The sequence below is a fragment of the Salvelinus alpinus genome, chromosome 6, assembly GCF_045679555.1.
Source record: "Salvelinus alpinus chromosome 6, SLU_Salpinus.1, whole genome shotgun sequence".
Classification (NCBI taxonomy): Eukaryota; Metazoa; Chordata; class Actinopteri; order Salmoniformes; family Salmonidae; genus Salvelinus; species Salvelinus alpinus.
Window position 1 is genome coordinate 78,049,813 of NC_092091.1, and position 23,781 is coordinate 78,073,593.

Here is a 23,781-nt window from a genome sequence, read left to right on the forward strand (position 1 = left end):
ACAAGGGCACTGCGTTCATCCACCTCTGGCCTGCTCGCCTCCCTACCTCTGAGGAAGTACAGTTCCCGCTCAGCCCAGTCAAAACTGTTCGCTGCTCTGGCACCCCAATGGTGGAACAAACTCCCTCACGACGCCAGGACAGCGGAGTCAATCACCACCTTCCAGAGACACCTGAAACCCCACCTCTTTAAGGAATACCTAGGATAGGATAAAGTAATCCTTCTAACCCCCCCCCCCCCTTAAAAGAGTTAGATGCACTATTGTAAAGTGGTTGTTCCACTGGATATCATAAGGTGAATGCACCGATTTGTAAGTCGCTCTGGATAAGAGCGTCCGCTAAATGACTTACATGCAAATGTAAATGTGGGTGTAATATTGGAGTATAGTGTCCTTGTGGGTCAGTATCCTACACTGGGTGTAATATTGGAGTAAAGTGTCCGTATGGGTCAGTATCCTACACTTGGTGTAATATTGGAGTAAAGTGTCCTTGTAGGCCAGTAGACTACACTTGGTGTAATATTGGAGTAAAGTGTCCTTGTGGGTCAGTAGCCTACACTGGGTGTAATATTGGAGTAAAGTGTCCTTGTGGACCAGTAGACTACACTGGGTGTAATATTGGAGTAAAGTGTCCTTGTGGACCAGTAGCCTACACTGGGTGTAATATTGGAGTAAAGTGTCCTTGTGGGCCAGTATCCTACACTGGGTGTAATATTGGAGTAAAGTGTCCTTGTGGGCCAGTAGCCTACACTGGGTGTAATATTGGTGTAAAGTGTCCTTGTGGACCAGTAGCCTACACTGGGTGTAATATTGGTGTAAAGTGTCCTTGTGGGTCAGTAGCCTACACTGGATGTAATATTGGAGTAAATCATTTTTTTATCTCTAAAACCCATTGTCCTGTCCTGTATGTAGTCTGCCCAATCAAGCATATTCAGTATTTGACATAGCTATGTACTTTGATCCAGTTGTGGTTCCATCTGCTCAGTCCCCCAGAACCACGAACACATTCCAAAATAATCAGATAATGCATACAATTATCATATCTGGTGAAATTGAGAAAATACATTTTACTATAGTCTTTGAGGGTGGAAATTGGATGAATCCAAATATGATATATTGGTTTGTAAATAAGACGAGGGTAACAACATGTACTGATTGATCACGAAATGTAAGATTGGAATTGTTTTAAGTCCAAACGAGTCCATATTCTGTGTCAACATCAGGATAGCCGTTACCTTATTTGGACAAAGAGTTATGATCTAATATACTACTGGACGATAGGTTCAGATACAAGGTAACATGTGGTTAATTTGGGCTTATCCAGAAAACGTGTGGGTGGTTGGAAACAGACACTATGTGTAACTAAAGTTCACAGTCAACTGAAAGTTCATGTTCCAGAATACTGCACAGATGTTCTAAATGTGAATATTTTATCCAACAGGAGTCTTGTGTTGCTGGTTGGGCAGAGTTTGCACTTTTAGGACTATCCCATTGGTTCCTTTGTACTGGGTAAGATCAGTAAAAAATATATACTGACATAACCAGAGAGAGGTCAAAGACAAAACTGATCCTAGTTCGGCACTCTTACTCTGGGACTCTTTGTGAATACAGGCTCTGGTCACATGTCCATGGATGACACAACCCATCTAGTGGTCAATTCTGGTACTGCTATAACTTTTATGATAAGGACTATTTTCTATCTATTAACTAAAGTATTTTTACTGTGCTATGTCAACTAATAACTGACACCATTTAGAATGAAAACACTGGAGTTACTATTAGTACACTACAACACTTAGTAATACAGTATACCTGACAAGTAAATTAGATACCTGGATCACAGTATATAGATGTATTTAATCAGTAGAATGAACACATGGTACATATGGAACAGAATGGAAGCAAACATAGAACACTGCTACATTTTAAATGGATTGAAAACTGTAAAAACTTCAATGAAATAGTATCTTGTTAAATTGGTATATGTACACCATAAAGGTAAAAATGTAAACCACAGCTAGAGCCAACTGGACCACAGTTCCACTGCCCTGGGCCTGATGAACGGTAGATTCCACATAGCTCTGGTCTCTTTTTAAAGACGTGAATACATCTTTCAGTGTAGTTAGTTACACATAGAAACAAAAACAGGTTCAGCCCTAACACAGTGAAAACCAGTTCAACTCCATAAGATATGGGGTTACATTAGCTATTATAATTAGACTACGGTGTGAATGGTTTTTCACACACCCAGTGTTTTGGAATACACGGTCCATCCTTCCAGCTCTTCAATGGGTCTGATGCCGTCTGTGAGATCTCAACACAAGCCGTCTTGTCATTCAAGTTATTTGGTTCCCCTTCCATCCAATACCTATAAACCACACAGAGAATCAGAGTAGAAAATCATCCAATACAACATAGAGAATCAGACAGTTAACCTAGTCCCCAGGCTCAGTTGTTACCATTCTACATAGAGAATCAGACAGTTAACCTAGTCCCCAGGCTCAGTTGTTGCCATTCTACATAGAGAATCAGACAGTTAACCTAGTCCCCAGGCTCAGTTGTTACCATTCTACATAGAGAATCAGACAGTTAACCTAGTCCCCAGGCTCAGTTGTTACCATTCTACATAGAGAATCAGACAGTTAACCTAGTACCCAGGCTCAGTTGTTACCATTCTACATAGAGAATCAGACAGTTAACCTAGTCCCCAGGCTCAGTTGTTACCATTCTACATAGAGAATCAGACAGTTAACCTAGTCCCCAGGCTCAGTTGTTACCATTCTACATAGAGAATCAGACAGTTAACCTAGTCCCCAGGCTCAGTTGTTACCATTCTACATAGAGAATCAGACAGTTAACCTAGTCCCCAGGCTCAGTTGTTACCATTCTACATAGAGAATCAGACAGTTAACCTAGTCCCCAGGCTCAGTTGTTACCATTCTACATAGAGAATCAGACAGTTAACCTAGTCCCCAGGCTCAGTTGTTACCATTCTACATAGAGAATCAGACAGTTAACCTAGTCCCCAGGCTCAGTTGTTACCATTCTACATAGAGAATCAGACAGTTAACCTAGTCCCCAGGCTCAGCTGTTATCATTCTACATAGAGAATCAGACAGTTAACCTAGTCCCCAGGCTCAGTTGTTGCCATTCTACATAGAGAATCAGACAGTTAACCTAGTCCCCAGGCTCAGTTTTTACCATTCTACAGAGAGAATCAGACAGTTAACCTAGTCCCCAGGCTCAGTTGTTACCATTCTACATAGAGAATCAGACAGTTAACCTAGTCCCCAGGCTCAGTTGTTACCATTCTACATAGAGAATCAGACAGTTAACCTAGTCCCCAGGCTCAGTTGTTGCCATTCTACATAGAGAATCAGACAGTTAACCTAGTCCCCAGGCTCAGTTGTTACCATTCTACATAGAGAATCAGACAGTTAACCTAGTCCCCAGGCTCAGTTGTTACCATTCTACATAGAGAATCAGACAGTTAACCTAGTCCCCAGGCTCAGTTGTTACCATTCTACATAGAGAATCAGAGAGTTAACCTAGTCCCCAGGCTCAGTTGTTACCATTCTACATAGAGAATCAGACAATTAACCTAGTCCCCAGGCTCAGTTGTTACCATTCTACATAGATAATCAGACAGTTAACCTAGTCCCCAGGCTCAGTTGTTACCATTCTACATAGAGAATCAGACTGTTAACCTAGTCCCCAGGCTCAGCTGTTATCATTCTACATAGAGAATCAGACAGTTAACCTAGTCCCCAGGCTCAGCTGTTATCATTCTACATAGAGAATCAGACAGTTAACCTAGTCCCCAGGCTCAGTTGTTACCATTCTACATAGAGAATCAGACAGTTAACCTAGTCCCCAGGCTCAGTTGTTACCATTCTACATAGAGAATCAGACAGTTAACCTAGTCCCCAAGCTTAGTTGTTACCATTCTACATAGAGAATCAGACAGTTAACCTAGTCCCCAAGCTTAGTTGTTACCATTCTACAGAGAGGGAGAGAGAGAGCTGGTTGAGGATGAGATTATCAGACTGTAAAAAGTAATTTATTACAAGAGAAAAATAGTGTAAAAGTCCTCCAGAACTTGTTCACTCACGTAGGTTTAAATGGTGTGTCGCCAACCCAATTCCAGATTCCATCTTCTTTATATGCACCAATCCAGACATTCTTCTTAAATCCATTGATAAATATCTATAATATAATTGTGGAAGAAAAACAATGGCCATTATTTAATCTCCACAGCAGAGAAACACTTTTACATTTTATAAATAATAGTAGTAGTAGTCTAATAGTAGTAGTAGTAGTAGTATAATGTAGTCATTCTGGTCACTAGAAATACAAGGTGATTTAGGATGTTTGAAAAGTTCCCGAGTACTTCCATATATTCCTTCCTCAGCGCTCACAAAAAAAATACAAAACGAACGCTGGTGCAAATTCATGATGCCCAGAGGGGAAGCGTGCTCAGACCACACAGACCAAGCACTCTGCTCTGACGACTGCACCACGGCAGTTCACAATGCTCTAGCAAGCTGGGAGAGTACTTGATGGAAACAGAGCGTTGTGTTTAATCATTTTAGTTTTAATCATTCCCCAACCCGTAGCCCAAACCTTAAACACTAACCATAACCCCTAACCTTAACCCCTAACCATAACCACTAACCATTTTTGAATTGTTTCGGTTTCACCCCTGTACCCCCTGTAAGAATTAACCCTGTAACCACACAGAATTAACCCTGTAACCACACAGAATTAAACCTGTAACCACACAGAATTAAACCTGTAACCACACAGAATTAAACCTGTAACCACACAGAATTAACCCTGTAACCACACAGAATTAACCCTGTACCACACAGAATTAACCCTGTAACCACACAGAATTAAACCTGTAACCACACAGAATTAACCCTGTAACCACACAGAATTAACCCTGTAACCACACAGAATTAACCCTGTACCACACAGAATTAACCCTGTAACCACACAGAATTAACCCTGTAACCACACAGAATTAACCCTGTAACCACACAGAATTAACCCTGTAACCACACAGAATTAACCCAGTAACCACACAGAATTAACCCTGTAACCACACAGAATTAAACATGTTGAAAACTAATGAGAGATAATAATAATAATAATAATGAAACAGTAGTATTATAGTATTACTAATGTATTATCTATTACCTGTTCTTCTCTGCTGTTTATAACAACCACCTCTCCACCCATTGTTCTGCACTCCTTCTGACCGGCCCCAGCTGTGTCCATCTTGGAGGAGACATAGTAACAGCTGGTGCCAAACTTCCACCACCCATCCTGACAGGGTTTCTCTGAGATAAACACAACAGAACTGCAGGCATGTAAAAGTATGAAGTAAAATTATACTTCTAAAATAAGAAAATTAAAGACTGCACTCACCATAGAACCTAAGCCTCGTTTTAAACTGGTCTCTCTCAGTGGTCGTGGTATTTAGAATATTTTGTAGCTGGTCTCTCACAGAGATCGTGGTATTTAGACTGTTCTGTACCTGGTCTCTCTCAGAGGTCCTGGTATTCAGACTATTCTGTAGCTGGTCCCTCTCAGTGGTCCTGGTATTTAGATAATTCTGCAACTGGTCTCTCTTCCGAGTTATTGTGGTGAGAGTATTCTGCAACTGGTCTTTCTCCTTAGTTTTGGTTGTGAGACTATTCTGTAGCTGTTTTTTCTCTGCGATCATGGTATTTAGATTATTCTGCAACTGGTCTCTCTCCCGCATTATTGTGGTGAGAGTATTCTGCAACTGGTCTTTCTCCTTAGTTTTGGTTGTGAGACTATTCTGTAGCTGGTTTTTCTCTGTGGTCCTGGTATTTAGATTATTCTGCAACTGGTTTCTCTCTTTGGTCCTTGAGTTAAGACTATTCTGTAATTGCTCCCTTTCAGCAGTCATAACTTTAAGACTATTTTGCTGCTGGTCCCTGTCTTTGGTCCTTGTGGTGAGACTGTTCTGTAGCTCGTCTCTCTCTTTAGTAGAGGTGTTGTAACTGCTCTGTAGCTCGTCTCTCTCTTTAGTCAAGGTGTTGTAACTGCTCTGTAGCTCGTCTCTCTCTTTAGTCAAGGTGTTGTAACTGCTCTGTAGCTCGTCTCTCTCTTTAGTCAAGGTGTTGTAACTGCTCTGTAGCTCGTCTCTCTCTTTAGTCAAGGTGTTGTAACTGCTCTGTAGCTGGTCTCCCTCTTTAGTCAAGTTATGATAGCTGGTGGGTTGCTGATCTCCTTCTTTAGTCAGACGGCTGTAACTGGTCTGTTGGTCTCTCTCTGTTGAGCAGTGATGATCAATGACTCCATCTGTAAAAGGGAAAAGTTGATCAAATATTCAATTATGTTTAACTATCACACCATTAAAGTTTACAAAACAGCATTATAAACTTACAGTAGACAGACATGCCTATGATCCCAGCCAATAGGAGAACACACAGCAGCCCCAGACACACTGCAGCAACTCCAGATGGTCTCTTCCACCACTGAAAATTAGCTGAAACACAGGGAATTATCATGTAAGATATTTTAACTCTCTCTGGTAATGTTAAAATACTTATCATCCAGGATTGTAAGGAACAAAAGCTGTGTGTTTGTACTTGAATTGATACCTGAAAAAGTAACGCTGGGCTTGTTGGGATACGTGTTGTCATCAATATCCATGGTCTGCATCGTTGGATTCTCCACCTGTGTTTGTATAGATTGTCTCTTACATTTCTAGAAGACAAATGCTATATTTTCCTCTGTTACTTCAGCTCTAGTGTAGGTTTGTATCTGTGCCTTATGTGTCATCAAGTCAAATACTTGAGGTGAGTTTGACTTAGCTTACCCAGTACAAAGGAAACGATAGGATAGTCCCAAGTGCAAACTCTACCCAGCTAGCAACACATGCAGGTCAAGCTAAATCAAGCACACTTCAGTATTTGACATAGTTATGTACTTTGTCCCAGTTACGGTTCACCTGTTTAGTCCCTCAGACACAGTAACATATTACATAAGAATCAGACAATAAACACACCTCATAAAATTATCATATCTGGTGTAATATGGAAAATAAATCTTACCACAGTCTTTGAGAGTTGAAAACGGATACATCCAAATATGTTATATTGGTTTGTTAAGACGAACTTAACGTAATGTACTGAGTGCGGATTAAATGTAAGATTGGAGTAACGTGTCCACATGTTTTTTTATAGTCTGAATGACCCCACCTTTCGTGTCAACATCAGCATATCCTGTCCATTATTTGGTCAAACAATTATGAACTAATATACCACTGGATGGTAGGTTCAGATATAAGGTAACTTGTGCTTAACAGGCAGTAAGTGAAGCTCATGTCAAACTGAAAGTTCAAGCTACAGAATGCTACATGGAAGTGTTTCATTTCCCCTCTCTTTCAAGCACATAAGCTATAGGGGTCAAAGGTCAACTTTAGGTTCAAATTAATGGTTGAATGTTCAGCTACTCCAACATTCTAAAGCTTAGAAAACTTTGAAGCCTGCATATCAAAATATGTCTATACCTTATTTAACTTATTGTAGGGTTGATTGCTTAATTTACAGCGACTTGGTGGTCTATTCTACGGTTGCTAGCTTAATTTAGAGTTGCTCGTTAGCCTATTACGTAATTTAAATCTCTGGTGGGTTGATTTGTATCTGAAAGCGGGCGCCCTGCCAGTAAGGCCGGTGAGCAAGTCTGCTGTCTCACTGCCCAAATAATTTTCTGAACTTTCTAACCCTGTTCCTGTCCTGACCTACAGTAACCCTTTGCTTGTTGCTAACTGGGTAGCTAGCCTGTTGTAGAGCCACCTGCCTGCTGAGTGCTTATTGCTAACTGGGTAGCTAGCCTGTTGTAGAGCCACCTGCCTGCTGAGTGCTTGTTGCTAACTGGGTAGCTAGCCTGTTGTAGACACACCTGCCTGCTGAGTGCTTGTTGATAACTGGGTAGCTAGCCTGTTGTAGAGCCACCTGCCCTGCTGAGTGCTTGTTGATAACTGGGTAGCTAGCCTGTTGTAGAGCCACCTTCCTGCTGAGTGCTTGTTGCTAACTGGGTAGCTAGCCTGTTGGAGAGCCACCTGCCTGCTGAGTGCTTGTTGCTAACTGGGTAGCTAGCCTGTTGTAGAGCCACCTGCCCTGCTGAGTGCTTGTTGATAACTGGGTAGCTAGCCTGTTGTAAGGCATTGTAGGGCCTACTGTAGGTCAACCAAGATCATGTGGTTTACAAGAAAGTGTATAGGACTTTAAGAAATCACATGGTACCACCGTGGAGTGTTAGGTGGATTCCTTCTTATTACCCTGACACAGCTCCTCCACTTCTCCTTTTCTCACACCAAACTTTCATATTTTCATCTTTCACTTTCCTCTTTTTCTCTGTAATTTCTGTAGAATATTTAGACGTATGTAAAACCTAAAGAAAGTGCTGCATCAGCAGACTCAAGTCAGGGCCCATATTTATCAAACGTATCAGTGTAGGAGTGCTGATCTAGGATCTGTTTATCCTTTTTGATTATAATGAATATGGTCATGTGGACAGGGAGGACTTGATCCCAGGTCAGTATTCCTGAGATGGTTCATCTCTAGATCTGCATTTGCTTTGCATTGAGTCCAGGTTTGGGTTTATTTCACTGAAGGAGATTCCCTGCACTGTCATTCACAGAGACCACACTATTTCACAAAACATATCTTTGAAAGTACAGTATAGACACATTTTGGTATTGAGTCTTTCAAGTTTTCTAACTTTTGGGACTTTTGGAGTAGCAGAATGCAACTTGAACTTTCAGTTGGACTTGAGATTGACTGTGAACTTTAGTTACACTTCCTTCCTGTTTCCAACCAACCACACATTCTGTTGTTGTCACATGATGTATCTGAACCTATCAGACAGTGGTACATCAGTTCATTATTGTTTGGCCTGTCTTAATAATGCCCCATCACTACATGTTGTTGTGTTTGTCTTAACAACAAACCAATATAACATATTTGGATGACATGGCTTTATATCCTGGGTTGTTCTGAACAGAATGAGTCTGTTTGTTGTATTGTGAAGACAATTTGCTGCGAACCACGCATCTGAATGTACTCAAAATTACGATCTGCTTGCCTGAATTGCCTTGTGAAAGCCTAACACTGTCAAATCGCATTTTTATATTTAGCTAGTCATATTGGCAATGAATGAGTTTTCAAATGATGCCAACCTGACCCAGATTGCGATTTATAATGGACGTTTTGGGACTGCGTGAACAACAACAGTGTGATGGCGGGGATGCTGGGCTGTTTCCAAACAAAATGACTACACATTTTCTTGCTCTAGTTCCTCAACAGCACAGCTAGGAGAGCTAAAGAAACACCTTTATAGTTGAACACTCTTCTTTCAGTCATAAAAGCGCATTGAAATAACTTAGGATCTGTGCATTTTAGGCTCCAGAGTGGCGCAGCAGTCTAATGCACTGCATGTCAGTGCTTGAGGCATCACTACAGACACCCTGGTTCGATTCCAGGCTGTATCACAACCGGCTGTGATTGGGAGTCCCATAGGGCAGCGCACAATTGGCCCATTGTCATCTGGGTTTGACAGGTGTAGGCCGTCATTGTAAATAAAAATGTATTCTTAACTGACTTGCCTAGTAAAAATTTAAAAAATGGAGCGGTGTGTGGTCACTTACCCTCGTACATTTTTGTCTTATGTTGCACCTACCCAACAATTTTCCAAGAATACCTGTATTGTTTATTGAATGCATCCAGAGTATTTACAGAATTCGTTAACAAGAAATACGGCAGGAAGTACAATACATATGTAAAATGCACATAAAATCAACTGTGTAATTTTGGATTCAGTCTTGTCAGGTGAAGACTGTTGAGTTCTTACCTTTAGTTTAATATCTTCCCATAATCTCCAACCTGTTCCCTTGTGATTGCTACCATGGTTATGCATATGCTTTCCATATTTATTCTTTAAAAAACATTTCAATTCAGCCAATTCCCGTTATGGTGTGCATTTCACAATTTTACAATATACCATTTTCATAGACGTTTTTAGAGTTATTAATCAATTTAAAAAGTGTCATTTTTTTAACTTGCATTCCATTGTATGTACCAATCATGCATTCTGCTTATTAAATGTGACTACATATTCCATTTGACTCTTATGTACCATTTCCAAGATTGGCTTTTTTTGTACATTTTATAAATGTAGGGACTCAAAGTTTCAAAATGGTATATCATACTGCAGTGGGGGGAAACATGAGGAAGTTATGCTTATTTGATATGTGGTAACGTATTATTCCACCTTGCAGGCAAGAACCAGAAAATCTATATAACGTGATTATAGCTGTACTACTAAGTGTTGTAATGTACTAATAATATAGAAACACCAGTGTTTCACTTCTAAATGGTGTCAGTTTGTCACGTTGTGTGAAGGATTCGGGAGACAGGCGCAGAAATGTGTAATAGGGTATTTTATTGACCCAAATTACAGCGTGCAATGTAAAGGCACGTGGACGAAGACCAAACAAACACGTAGCAAAACACAGGGTTGAAACCCAAACAAAGAGCGAGGAGTACCTCTATAAATACACGGGGCGCACAATGATACCACACGGGGCGAGACCCGTAAAACCTACATGCACAATCCAAATGGCACGAAGCCAAAACACAGCACAGGTACTCACAGGCACAACGGACATTGGAACAATAATCGTCAGGACAATGGTGAACAGAGGGCACATATATACAAATACAATCAGTGAGTAAATGGGTACCAGGTGTGGGTAATCAACAGTTCCAGAGGGATTCGTGACACAGTTATACTTTAACAAATTAGAAACCAATGATATATATAAACCCTGGATTGCTGATGCTTTGTATTGGCCAATGAGAGGCTTTGAAGCCACCGGCCGCCATATTGGCACTCCTCAGGCCAAGCAGTCCTCCATAGGAATGAATGGAATTCTACAGTATTTCATTAACACGTTTCAAGAACCAAAATACATGTATTTAAGTATTTATTTGTTGTAGTGGGGACAGTAACATTAGTACTCTAAAACATATTTTAAGGATTGTTAATATATAGATGGGTTAGCTGACAACTTCACTAAAACAATGTGTGTGCTTCCAAGTGACAGAAGTCAGACTATACTCTTCCTAAAGAGCATGAAGAAAGCCCAATACACACTGTTCCTATTGGACGGTTGAGTAACTCAGAGACTCTAGAAAACATTGATGTCTACTTGGCACACTTGTCTCTGGAGGGAAAAGGCAACATTGTTGCATTGCTTTTAAAATAGAAGGGTTTATTATCAGATATGCCAACTCAGACAAATGTACTGAAGCATGACATTGTGTTAGAATATTTTATCAAGGGTTAAGATAAATGATTAAATAATTCTACCCAGAAACTTAACCATTAGGATTATTTGTTAGGTAGCATGTAGGGGGGTAGAAAGGAATGTCTGTGTGTGTGCCTAAAGAAAACTAAGGGATCATTAACCTATGTTTGAACCAACCCAGCTATAACTCTGTGAAGATAAGAGGAGACAGGGAGAGGCCCTCCAGGTTTTCCGTATCTGTCAGCTAAGTGGTAATAAACTGTGGTAAAAGGCTTCAGGAGATAATCCAGATTAGTGTGTATGTATGTGCGTTAGTAATGGAAGGGATAAAAAGAACGGTTTTGTATATGCACGTCAGAGATCTCTCGAGAATAAAGCTATTGATTAATTTGGACAAGGGTCTCTGTCTATTTTATGCTAATAAGAATCTTACAAATTCTTATAAACGGACAGAGTGTTTGCATTGTTATAATTAAATTGGTTAAAGAACATTTAGGAAACAAATTCCTTCAACACATTGGCGTTGTGGACTCTGCCCCAATCAAACAACATGCCTATTGAGTGAATCCTGAAAAGAGAGAGAAGCTCCGCAGTGAGGTAGAGTTCAGGCTTGAGCACGGCATTCCACAACATGGCAACAGTCCATGGAATTCACCCTGTCGGATTGGTCTCTGCGGTTTTGTTATGATTTTCGTAAACTCAATGCTTTTACTAAATCTGACTCGTACCCTTTTCCCAGGGTTGATGATTGTGTGGACCGTGTTGGTGCTGATAAATACGTCAGAGAGATCGATCCGCTGAAGGGATATTGGCAGGTCCCTCTAACTCAGAGCACCAAAGATTTGTCTGCTTTTGTCACTCCTGTTGGTTTGTTTTCCTACCTTCGTCTTCCGTTCAGGTTATGAAATGCTAAGACTCCTTTCGTCTCTGCACTGGTGCCAGCTGCTCTAGATTTCCATCGTCCATTTGGTTTGTACACCAATGCCAGCGATGTAGGAACTGGGGCTGTGCTCCTACAGAAAGACGATAACAATGTTGAGCAGCCTGTGGGGTACTTTTCAAAGAAATGGAGAAAAAGATGCTCGCTTTGGTACTGGCTCTTCAGCACTTCAACGTTTATGTATCGGTCTCTACCACTATGGTGGTCTATACCATTACATTTACATTTACATTTAAGTCATTTAGCAGACGCTCTTATCCAGAGCGACTTACAAATTGGTGCATTCACCTTATGACATCCAGTGGAACAGCCACTTTACAATAGTGCATCTAAATCTTTTAAGGGGGGGGGGGGGGGGGTGAGAAGGATTACTTTATCCTATCCTAGGTATTCCTTAAAGAGGTGGGGTTTCAGGTGTCTCCGGAGGGTGGTGATTGACTCCGCTGTCCTGGCGTCGTGAGGGAGTTTGTTCCACCATTGGGGGGCCAGAGCAGCGAACAGTTTTGACTGGGCTGAGCGGGAACTGTACTTCCTCAGTGGTAGGGAGGCGAGCAGGCCAGAGGTGGATGAACGCAGTGCCCTTGTTTGGGTGTAGGGCCTGATCAGAGCCTGGAGGTACTGAGGTGCCGTTCCCCTCACAGCTCCGTAGGCAAGCACCATGGTCTTGTAGCGGATGCGAGCTTCAACTGGAAGCCAGTGGAGAGAGCGGAGGAGCGGGGTGACGTGAGAGAACTTGGGAAGGTTGAACACCAGACGGGCTGCGGCGTTCTGGATGAGTTGTAGGGGTTTAATGGCACAGGCAGGGAGCCCAGCCAACAGCGAGTTGCAGTAATCCAGACGGGAGATGACAAGTGCCTGGATTAGGACCTGCGCCGCTTCCTGTGTGAGGCAGGGTCGTACTCTGCGGATGTTGTAGAGCATGAACCTACAGGAACGGGCCACCGCCTTGATGTTAGTTGAGAACGACAGGGTGTTGTCCAGGATCACGCCAAGGTTCTTAGCGCTCTGGGAGGAGGACACAATGGAGTTGTCAACCGTGATGGCGAGATCATGGAACGGGCAGTCCTTCCCCGGGAGGAAGAGCAGCTCCGTCTTGCCGAGGTTCAGCTTGAGGTGGTGATCCGTCATCCACACTGATATGTCTGCCAGACATGCAGAGATGCGATTCGCCACCTGGTCATCAGAAGGGGGAAAGGAGAAGATTAGTTGTGTGTCGTCTGCATAGCAATGATAGGAGAGACCATGTGAGGTTATGACAGAGCCAAGTGACTTGGTGTATAGCGAGAATAGGAGAGGGCCTAGAACAGAGCCCTGGGGGACACCAGTGGTGAGAGCACGTGGTGAGGAGACAGATTCTCGCCACGCCACCTGGTAGGAGCGACCTGTCAGGTAGGACGCAATCCAAGCGTGGGCCGCGCCGGAGATGCCCAACTCGGAGAGGGTGGAGAGGAGGATCTGATGGTTCACAGTATCGAAGGCAGCCGATAGGTCTAGAAGGATGAGAGCAGAGGAGAGAGAGTTAGCTTTAGCAGTGCGGAGCGCCTCCGTGATACAGAGAAGAGCAGTCTCAGTTGAATGACTAGTCTTGAAACCTGACTGATTTGGATCAAGAAGGTCATTCTGAGAGAGATAGCGGGAGAGCTGGCCAAGGACGGCACGTTCAAGAGTTTTGGAGAGAAAAGAAAGAAGGGATACTGGTCTGTAGTTGTTGACATCGGAGGGATCGAGTGAAGGTTTTTTCAGAAGGGGTGCAACTCTCGCTCTCTTGAAGATGGAAGGGACGTAGCCAGCGGTCAGGGATGAGTTGATGAGCGAGGTGAGGTAAGGGAGAAGGTCTCCGGAAATGGTCTGGAGAAGAGAGGAGGGGATAGGGTCAAGCGGGCAGGTTGTTGGGCGGCCGGCCGTCACAAGACGCGAGATTTCATCTGGAGAGAGAGGGGAGAAAGAGGTCAGAGCACAGGGTAGGGCAGTGTGAGCAGAACCAGCGGTGTCGTTTGACTTAGCAAACGAGGATCGGATGTCGTCGATCTTCTTTTCAAAATGGTTGACGAAGTCATCTGCAGAGAGGGAGGAGGGGGGGGAGGGGGAGGAGGATTCAGGAGGGAGGAGAAGGTGGCAAAGAGCTTCCTAGGGTTAGAGGCAGATGCTTGGAATTTAGAGTGGTAGAAAGTGGCTTTAGCAGCAGAGACAGAAGAGGAAAATGTAGAGAGGAGGGAGTGAAAGGATGCCAGGTCCGCAGGGAGGCGAGTTTTCCTCCATTTCCGCTCGGCTGCCCGGAGCCCTGTTCTGTGAGCTCGCAATGAGTCGTCGAGCCACGGAGCGGGAGGGGAGGACCGAGCCGGCCTGGAGGATAGGGGACATAGAGAGTCAAAGGATGCAGAAAGGGAGGAGAGGAGGGTTGAGGAGGCAGAATCAGGAGATAGGTTGGAGAAGGTTTGAGCAGAGGGAAGAGATGATAGGATGGAAGAGGAGAGGGTAGCGGGGGAGAGAGAGCGAAGGTTGGGACGGCGCGATACCATCCGAGTAGGGGCAGTGTGGGAAGTGTTGGATGAGAGCGAGAGGGAAAAGGATACAAGGTAGTGGTCGGAGACTTGGAGGGGAGTTGCAATGAGGTTAGTGGAAGAACAGCATCTAGTAAAGATGAGGTCGAGCGTATTGCCTGCCTTGTGAGTAGGGGGGGAAGGTGAGAGGGTGAGGTCAAAAGAGGAGAGGAGTGGAAAGAAGGAGGCAGAGAGGAATGAGTCAAAGGTAGACGTGGGGAGGTTAAAGTCGCCCAGAACTGTGAGAGGTGAGCCGTCCTCAGGAAAGGAGCTTATCAAGGCATCAAGCTCATTGATGAACTCTCCGAGGGAACCTGGAGGGTGATAAATGATAAGGATGTTAAGCTTGAAAGGGCTGGTAACTGTGACAGCATGGAATTCAAAGGAGGCGATAGACAGATGGGTAAGGGGAGAAAGAGAGAATGACCACTTGGGAGAGATGAGGATCCCGGTGCCACCACCCCGCTGACCAGAAGCTCTCGGGGTGTGCGAGAACACGTGGGCGGACGAAGAGAGAGCAGTAGGAGTAGCAGTGTTATCTGTGGTGATCCATGTTTCCGTCAGTGCCAAGAAGTCGAGGGACTGGAGGGAGGCATAGGCTGAGATGAACTCTGCCTTGTTGGCCGCAGATCGGCAGTTCCAGAGGCTACCGGAGACCTGCAACTCCACGTGGGTCGTGCGCGCTGGGACCACCAGATTAGGGTGGCCGCGGCCACGCGGTGTGGAGCGTTTGTATGGTCTGTGCAGAGAGGAGAGAACAGGGATAGACAGACACATAGTTGACAGGCTACAGAAGAGACTACGCTAATGCAAAGGAGATTGGAATGACAAGTGGACTACGCGTCTCGAATGTTCAGAAAGTTAAGCTTACGTAGCAAGAATCTTATTGACTAAAATGATTAAGATGATACAGTACTGCTGAAGTAGGCTAGCTGGCAGTGGCTGCGTTGTTGACTTTGTAGGCTAGCTGGCAGTGGCTGCGTTGTTGACACTACACTAATCAAGTCGTTCCGTTGAGTGTAATAGTTTCTACAGTGCTGCTATTCGGGGGCTAGCTGGCTAGCTAGCAGTGTTGATTACGTTACGTTGCGTTAAAAGAACGACAGTAGCTGGCTAGCTAACCTAGAAAATCGCTCTAGACTACACAATTATCTTTGATACAAAGACGGCTATGTAGCTAGCTGTGTAGCTAGCTACGATCAAACAAATCAAACCGTTGTACTGTAATGAAATGAAATGAAAATGTGATACTACCTGTGGAGCGAAGCGGAATGCGACCGGGTTGTTGAGTGCGGAAGTTCTATTCGGTAGACGTTGGCTAGCTGTTGGCTAGCTAGCAGTGTCTCCTAAACCGATCATAAGATCGGTTTAGACCACCATAGGGGTAGAGGGTTATGATGGGTATAGACCACCATAGTGGTAGAGGGTTATGATGGGTATAGACCACTATAGGGGTAGAGGGTTATGATGGGTATAGACCACCATAGGGGTAGAGGGTTATGATGGGTATAGACCACCATAGTGTTAGAGGGTTATGATGGGTATAGACCACCATAGTGGTAGAGGGTTATGATGGGTATAGACCACCATAGTGGTAGAGGGTTATGATGGGTATAGACCACTATAGGGGTAGAGGGTTATGATGGGTATAGACCACCATAGGGGTAGAGGGTTATGATGGGTATAGACCACCATAGTGGTAAAGGGTTATGATGGGTATAGACCACTATAGTGGTAGAGAGTTATGATGGGTATAGACCACCATAGGGGTAGAGGGTTATGATGGGTATAGACCACTATAGGGGTAGAGGGTTATGATGGGTATAGACCACCATAGGGGTAGAGGGTTATGATGGGTATAGACCACCATAGTGGTAAAGGGTTATAACCCTTTACCACTATGGTGGCCTATACCTTTACCACTATGGTGGGCTACACTCATCATAACTCTCTACCGCTATGGTGGTCTATACAGATCATAACCCTCTACCCCTATGGTGGTCTATACCAATCATAACCCTCTACCACTATGGTGGTCTATACCCATCATAACCCTCTCCTTTTCCTGTAAAAGTCAAGCTCCATGATCCGCCGACTCCTTTGCTGGAGTCTCATATTGCAGGAGTTTCCCCTTGAAATCAGACATGTCTGTGGTAAGGTCAACTTGGCTGCTGATTGTCTTTCAAGGGTGTTCAGTCAATAAGTTTTGTGTTTAGTCAGTGTGTAGCCCTGACGCACTATTTCATTTAACTGCACGTTTTGCCGTTTTGGAGATGAGTTTTGGTTGAGAGATATAGAAACGTATGTGATTTTACCTCTGGTTCTCAAAAATATATAAATATATATATGAAATAGTGGCTGTTTTGTCATGTATTTAAGTGGTGACAGCCAGTAGGCACCATGTTTATATTTAAAGACGCATTTAAGTTGATCATATTGTAAGATTGGAAGTTACTTTCTGTTTGTTGTGAGAACTTGTCCAACTAAAATATAGGATATATTTGTTGTCTTAAGGGGGAAGATGTTACAGTCTTTGGTTTTTCCATTTCTATTTTGAGGTTGGAAGTTAGCACATTTCGCGAGTCAGACGCACCGATTGGTGTCACCTCGTTAGTCAGTGTGTGTTACACCTGTGCTGGCTTGTCCATCTCGTTAGTCGACGGTGTTGGCCCAGGTGCTATTTAAGAGTGTCTGGCCCTGTGCTCCAGTTGTGTTGAGAGATGTGGAGGGTCAACACCTTTAGTTGGTCCTCCTGATTTGATTTCTATAAAAATATTCCTATATCTGATCTTCCCTGTTTTGCTCCAGTTTTTGGTTTGCATCCTGTCTTTCAGTTTGGTGTGGGTTGCTCTTTTATTTCTGTTCTTGGGCAAATTTAGTGGGCGCTCATGGTGGTTGTCTTTTAGGTTCCAGTTGTTGTTGCTAGTCAACTCCCAGTGGACTCAGAACCCTTCTAAACCCACCGGTTTCTTTTTGGTTGTGGTCAGTGACTCTTTGTTAGATTTGGCTGTGATTCTGGATGGCAAGATTGCTAGCAAGAATGACAAGAAACTGCCATGTGTTTCAGCTCGTTTCATCTTGTTATTGAGACCATGTTTAGTTTTGAGGTTTCAAAACAGCGCCCCCTGTGAATTGTCTAGGTTTAATACATATCATTGAGCAGCTAACCGATCGCTGCAGCTGTACATGGCACATCTGTAAATAGCTCATCCAATCTACCTACCTCATCCCCATATTGTTTTTATTTACTTTTCTGCTCTTTTGCACACCAGTATTTCTACTTGCACATCATTATCTGCACATCTATCACTCCAGTGTTAATTTGCTAAATTGTAATTACATCGCTACCATGGCTTATTTATTGCCTGACCTCCTCACGCCATTTGCACACACTGTATATAGACTTTCTTTTTTTCTATTGTGTTATTGACTGTACGCTTGTTTATTCCATGTGTAACTCTGTGTTGTTGTTTGTGTTGCACTGCTTTGCTTTATCTTGGCCAGGTCGCAGTTGTAAATGAGAACATGTTCTCAACTAGCCTACCTCGTTAAATTAAGGTGAAATATAAAATAGAAATTTGTCTTAATAAGGAAAGTTATAGCAGTACAATAATTGACCACTGGTTAGTGGTCTTGGTACAGGATTTGTGGACATGTCACCTGTTCAGCAGGATTCAAAGTTTACAAACCTCCAGATTGAAATATACTACGTAGTAAAAAACATGCCTCTGACATGTAGAATAAGAAATCATGTCTGCTTTATTGATATCATTTATATCTGCAACTTTTGACCAAGTCTGGCTTCTGAATGTGGCCAGAGGCTCTTTCACTATAGTCTCCCTCTCCTTGTCTCCTCCCCTACATCTACACTGATTGGCTTCACAGGTGAAAACAATGGTGGAAGGAAGCTCATCATTAGACTGGTTTAACTTTCACCTGGTCAGTTCTTTCAGATCAGTGAAGGAGAGGACAGACGAGAAGAGTGGTTTTTAGACGACTGAGAAAGAGCCCTAGTGTATGGGGGTAGTGTATTGGGTTAGTGTAGTGTAATGTAGTGTAGTGTTGAATTAGTACAGGCTGCAGCTCTTCTAGGCCAGTCATGCATGGTCACACGGAATGGATGTTTATAGGTGGAACCTTAAGTGTGGAGGACGGGCTTGTCATGGCTGGTGCAGAATTAGTGGAATGGTATCAAATACATCACACGCATGGTTTCTATGTGTTTGATCCCATTCTATTTGCTCTGTTAAAGACATTATTACAAGCCGTCCTCCCCTCAGCAGCCTCCACTGATTTATACGCTTTTAGATGAATCTCATGCATTCTGACAATCACACACACAAAACCCTGCTAAAGGCTGCCTAACCCTGCCAAAACCCTGCTTAAGGCTGCCTAACCCTGCCAAAACCCTGCTTAAGGCTGCCTAACCCTGCCAAAACCCTGCTTAAGGCTGCCTAACCCTGCCAAAACCCTGCTTAAGGCTGCCTAACCCTGCCAAAACCCTGCTTAAGGCTGCCTCTCTGGAGGTCATTGCCACCTGTTCTACTGTAGTCAATGATTAGTTCCATTTGTTAGTTTAGTAACAAAACCATAGACACTGCTTTCATGACTGATCGTTATTTATGATCCAACCCTTCATTCTGGTGTTGTCACCGCAAACAGGAAGTTAACATAATGAGTTCAAATGTAAACAGTAACATTCACTCTCTAACCTAAAGAGACAGAGAGGTGTCTTGTCCTTCTAGATTCCATGTTAATATTAAAGTATAAAACAGAGAGGTGTCTTGTCCTTCTAGATTCCATGTTAATATTAAAGTATAAAACAGAGAGGTGTCTTGTCCTTCTAGATTCCATGTTAATATTAAAGTATAAAACAGAGAGGTGTCTTGTCCTTCTAGATTCCATGTTAATATTAAAGTATAAAACAGAGAGGTGTCTTGACCTTCTAGATTCCATGTTAATATTAGATCAAGTATAAAACAGAGAGGTGTCTTGTCCTTCTAGATTCCATGTTAATATTAGATAAAGTACACTGCTCAAAAAAATAAAAGGAACACTTAAACAACACAATGTAACTCCAAGTCAATCACACTTCTGTGAAATCAAACTGTCCACTTAGGAAGCAACACTGATTGACAATACATTTCACATGCTGTTGTGCAAATGGAATAGACAAAAGGTGGAAATTATAGGCAATTAGCAAGACACCCCCAAAAAAGGAGTGATTCTGCAGGTGGTGACCACAGACCACTTCTCAGTTCCTATGCTTCCTGGCTGATGTTTTGGTCACTTTTGAATGCTGGCGGTGCTCTCACTCTAGTGGTAGCATGAGACGGAGTCTACAACCAATACAAGTGGCTCAGGTAGTGCAGTTCATCCAGGATGGCACATCAATGCGAGCTGTGGCAAAAAGGTTTGCTGTGTCTGTCAGCGTAGTGTCCAGAGCATGGAGGCGCTACCAGGAGACAGGCCAGTACATCAGGAGACGTGGAGGAGGCCGTAGGAGGGCAACAACCCAGCAGCAGGACCGCTACCTCCGCCTTTGTGCAAGGAGGTGCACTGCCAGAGCCCTGCAAAATGACCTCCAGCAGGCCACAAATGTGCATGTGTCAGCATATGGTCTCACAAGGGGTCTGAGGATCTCATCTCGGTACCTAATGGCAGTCAGGCTACCTCTGGCGAGCACATGGAGGGCTGTGCGGCCCCACAAAGAAATGCCACCCCACACCATGACTGACCCATCGCCAAACCGGTCATGCTGGAGGATGTTGCAGGCAGCAGAACGTTCTCCACGGCGTCTCCAGACTCTTGTCACATGTGCTCATGTGCTCAGTGTGAACCTGCTTTCATCTGTGAAGAGCACAGGGCGCCAGTGGCGAATTTGCCAATCTTGGTGTTCTCTGGCAAATGCCAAACGTCCTGCACGGTGTTGGGCTGTGAGCACAACCCCCACCTGTGGACGTCGGGCCCTCATACCACCCTCATGGAGTCTGTTTCTGACCGTTTGAGCAGACACATGCACATTTGTGACCTGCGCCAATGTAAACTCAGATTTTCTTATATAAATATGAACTTTATCAAACAAAACATGCATGTATTGTGTTACATGAAGTCCTATGAGTGTCATCTGATGAAGATCATCAAAGGTTAGTGATTAATTTAATCTCTATTTCTGCTTTTTGTGAAAGCTAACTTTCGCTGGAAAAATGGCTGTGGTTTGGTGGTGACCTAACATAATCGTTTGTAGTGCTTTCGCTGAAAAGCATATTTGAAATCGGACACTTTGGTGGGATTAACAACAAGATTCCCTTTATAATGATATAAGACACATGTATGTTTGAGGAATTTTAATTATGAGATTTCTGCTTTTTTGAATTTGGCGCCCTGCACTTTCACTGGCTGTCGTCATATCGATCTCGGTAGCGGGATTGCAGCAATATGAAGTTAACCGTTAAACCGAACTTCTTGGATTTTTTTTATTTTTTTAAACATTTTTTATTTCACCTTTATTTAACCAGGTAGGCCTGTTGAGAACAAGTTCTCATTTACAACTGCGACCTGGCCAAGATAAAGCAAAGCACTGCGACCTGGCCAAGATAAAGCAAAGCAGTGCGACAAAAACAACACAGAGTTACACATGGGATAAACAAAAGTACAGTCAATAACAATAGAAAAATCTATATGCAGTGTGTGCAAATGGAGTAAGGAGGTAAGGCAATAAATAGGCCATAGTAGTGAAGTAATTACAATTTAGCAAAATAACCTTTCACGAGCCTCTACCCCGGATCCGGGAGCACCCCCCACACCCCCCACACACTAATTAGCATACCTAGCATAGCTTCAAAAGTAGATAGTAGCATCTAAATATCATTAAATCACAAGTCCAAGACACCAGATGAAAGATACAGATCTTGTGAATAAAGCCACCATTTCAGATTTTTAAAATGTTTTACAGGGAAGACAAAATATGTAAATCTATTAGCTAAACACGTTAGCAAAATACACCACTATTCTAACTCCATCAGTTTCTTACTCCTTCAGGTGCTATCACCAATTCGGCTCAACTAAGATATTGATATCCACTAACCAAGAAAAAACCTCTTCAGATGACAGTCTGATAACATATTCATGGTATAGGATAGTTTTTGTTAGAAAAAAGTGCATATTTCAGGTAGAAATCACAGTTTACAATTGCACCCACCATCACAAATCGACTAGAATTACTAGATAGAGCAACGTGTATGACCAATTTAGTCATCATAAAACATTTCATAAAAATAGACAAAGCATAGCAATGGAAAGACCCAGTTCTTGTGATTTCAGACCATATTTCAGATTTTCTAAGCGTTTTTCAGCGAAAACACAATAAATCGATAAGTTAGCATACCACATGTGCAAATGTTACCAGAGCATCGATTCCAGCCAAAGAGCGCTATAACGTAATCACCGCCAAAATATATTAATTTTTTCACTAACCTTCTCAGAATTCTTCCGATGACACTCCTGTAACATCATTTTACAATATACATATACAGTTTGTTCGAAAAGGTGCATATTTAGCCATACAAAACCGTGGTTACACAATAAAAATACTAGGAAATCAAGCCTCAATATGTCTGACGTCATCTATCAGAGTGATCTAGTTTAATTGAAAGCTAATCATATACTTGACTAAAAAATACAGGGTTGACAGCAATCGAAAGACAAATTAGTTCTTAATGCAACCGCTGATTTACATTTTTAAAATTATCCTTACTTTTCAATACAGGGTTGGCCAAGTGAAGCTATACCAAACAAAATGGCGAAATATGCGTTTAAAATATTTCGACAGAAACACGATTTATCATTTTAAATATTGCTTACTTTGAGCTGTTCTTCCATCAGATTCTTGGGCAATGTATCCTTTCTATGTTATAAACGTCTTTTGGTCGATAGATGTCCTCTGTCCTTCGAAATGTCCACCACCAACGACCGACACGACCTAAAACGTGTCCAAACTTTCAGAGTGCACGACAAATAAATTCCTCAGAATCGCACTAAACGGATATAAATTGCTATAAAACGGTTCGAAATTCACTACATTATGATGTTTTTAACAACTATAACGACTGAAAACATGACCGGAGAAATATTGCTGGTTAGAAAACGATTTGGAACGAGACAGGTCCGATGGCCTTCACGCTTGAGGCGCACGTTGAGAAAGGGCGGTCTCTGTACATTTTGGTCATTTATAATGGCTGTGAACGTCCCATCGATTTCATTGAAAACGTGATGACGTACAGACACCCAGAGGAAGACGTAGGCAGTGTCGGTTTCTTCATAGCATTCACTGTGGCCTTATAAACAGACCCCAGATCAGAGGTAAAAATTTCTGAAATCTGAACCCTGTCATGAAAAGTGCTGTAGAAATTGTTCTGTACCACTCAGAGACAAAATTCCAACTTCTATAGAAACTAGAAGGTGTTTTCTATCCAATAATAACAATAATATGCATATTGTACGATCAAGAATTTAGCACGAGGCAGTTTAATTTGGAGACACAAATATGCTAATGCGGAACAGCACCCCCTATAGTTGCAAGAAGTTAACACTGGAGATATAGATGTGCAGATGAGAATGTGCAAGTAGAAATACTGGTGGAAATACTGCAGGACAAATTCAGACTTAGTGTAAGGTGCCAGGGGAGTGCTTAGGGCAGGTAGTGTACAGGCCGGTGCTGATGGAGGACGATAGCACCCAGCAACAGTCAACAAAGAGCTATTTGATAGTTTAATGCTTAAAACCAGCAAATCAAATTGTTTGGGGACAGACTTGGTGGAGACAACCGAGCACTGAAGGTGATCCTTGGTAAAGATTGCCACTCCACCACCTTTGGAAGGTCTGTCTTTCTGAAAAAGGTTAGAACCAGAAAGGTTAACATCAGTATTCAAAACACTCTTCCTCAACCACGTCTC

At 42.8% G+C, this 23,781-nt stretch overlaps 2 protein-coding genes across 5 annotated transcripts in view; both read right to left on the bottom strand.

Annotated features, from left to right (window-relative positions):
- Positions 1-23,781, bottom strand: part of LOC139579463 (receptor-type tyrosine-protein phosphatase H-like) — a 307,157-nt gene that overhangs the window by 227,167 nt on the left and 56,209 nt on the right. The window lies entirely within an intron of this gene.
- LOC139579466 (C-type lectin domain family 4 member M-like) lies at positions 1,835-7,263 on the bottom strand. 2 transcript variants are annotated; one of them, XM_071408166.1, is made up of 7 exons: positions 7,089-7,256; positions 6,636-6,711; positions 6,419-6,520; positions 5,431-6,333; positions 5,200-5,342; positions 4,109-4,203; positions 1,835-2,365 (listed from the first exon to the last, which is right to left on the bottom strand). In XM_071408166.1, exons 1-7 carry the CDS (start codon positions 7,206-7,208, stop codon positions 2,218-2,220), a joined length of 1,587 nt encoding a protein of 528 aa, XP_071264267.1. In that variant the 5' UTR covers positions 7,209-7,256; the 3' UTR covers positions 1,835-2,217. The 2 variants fall into 2 exon arrangements, 1 of the variants encoding a protein (XP_071264267.1); XR_011675751.1 differs by having other exon boundaries at positions 2,323-2,365; positions 5,200-5,362; positions 7,089-7,263.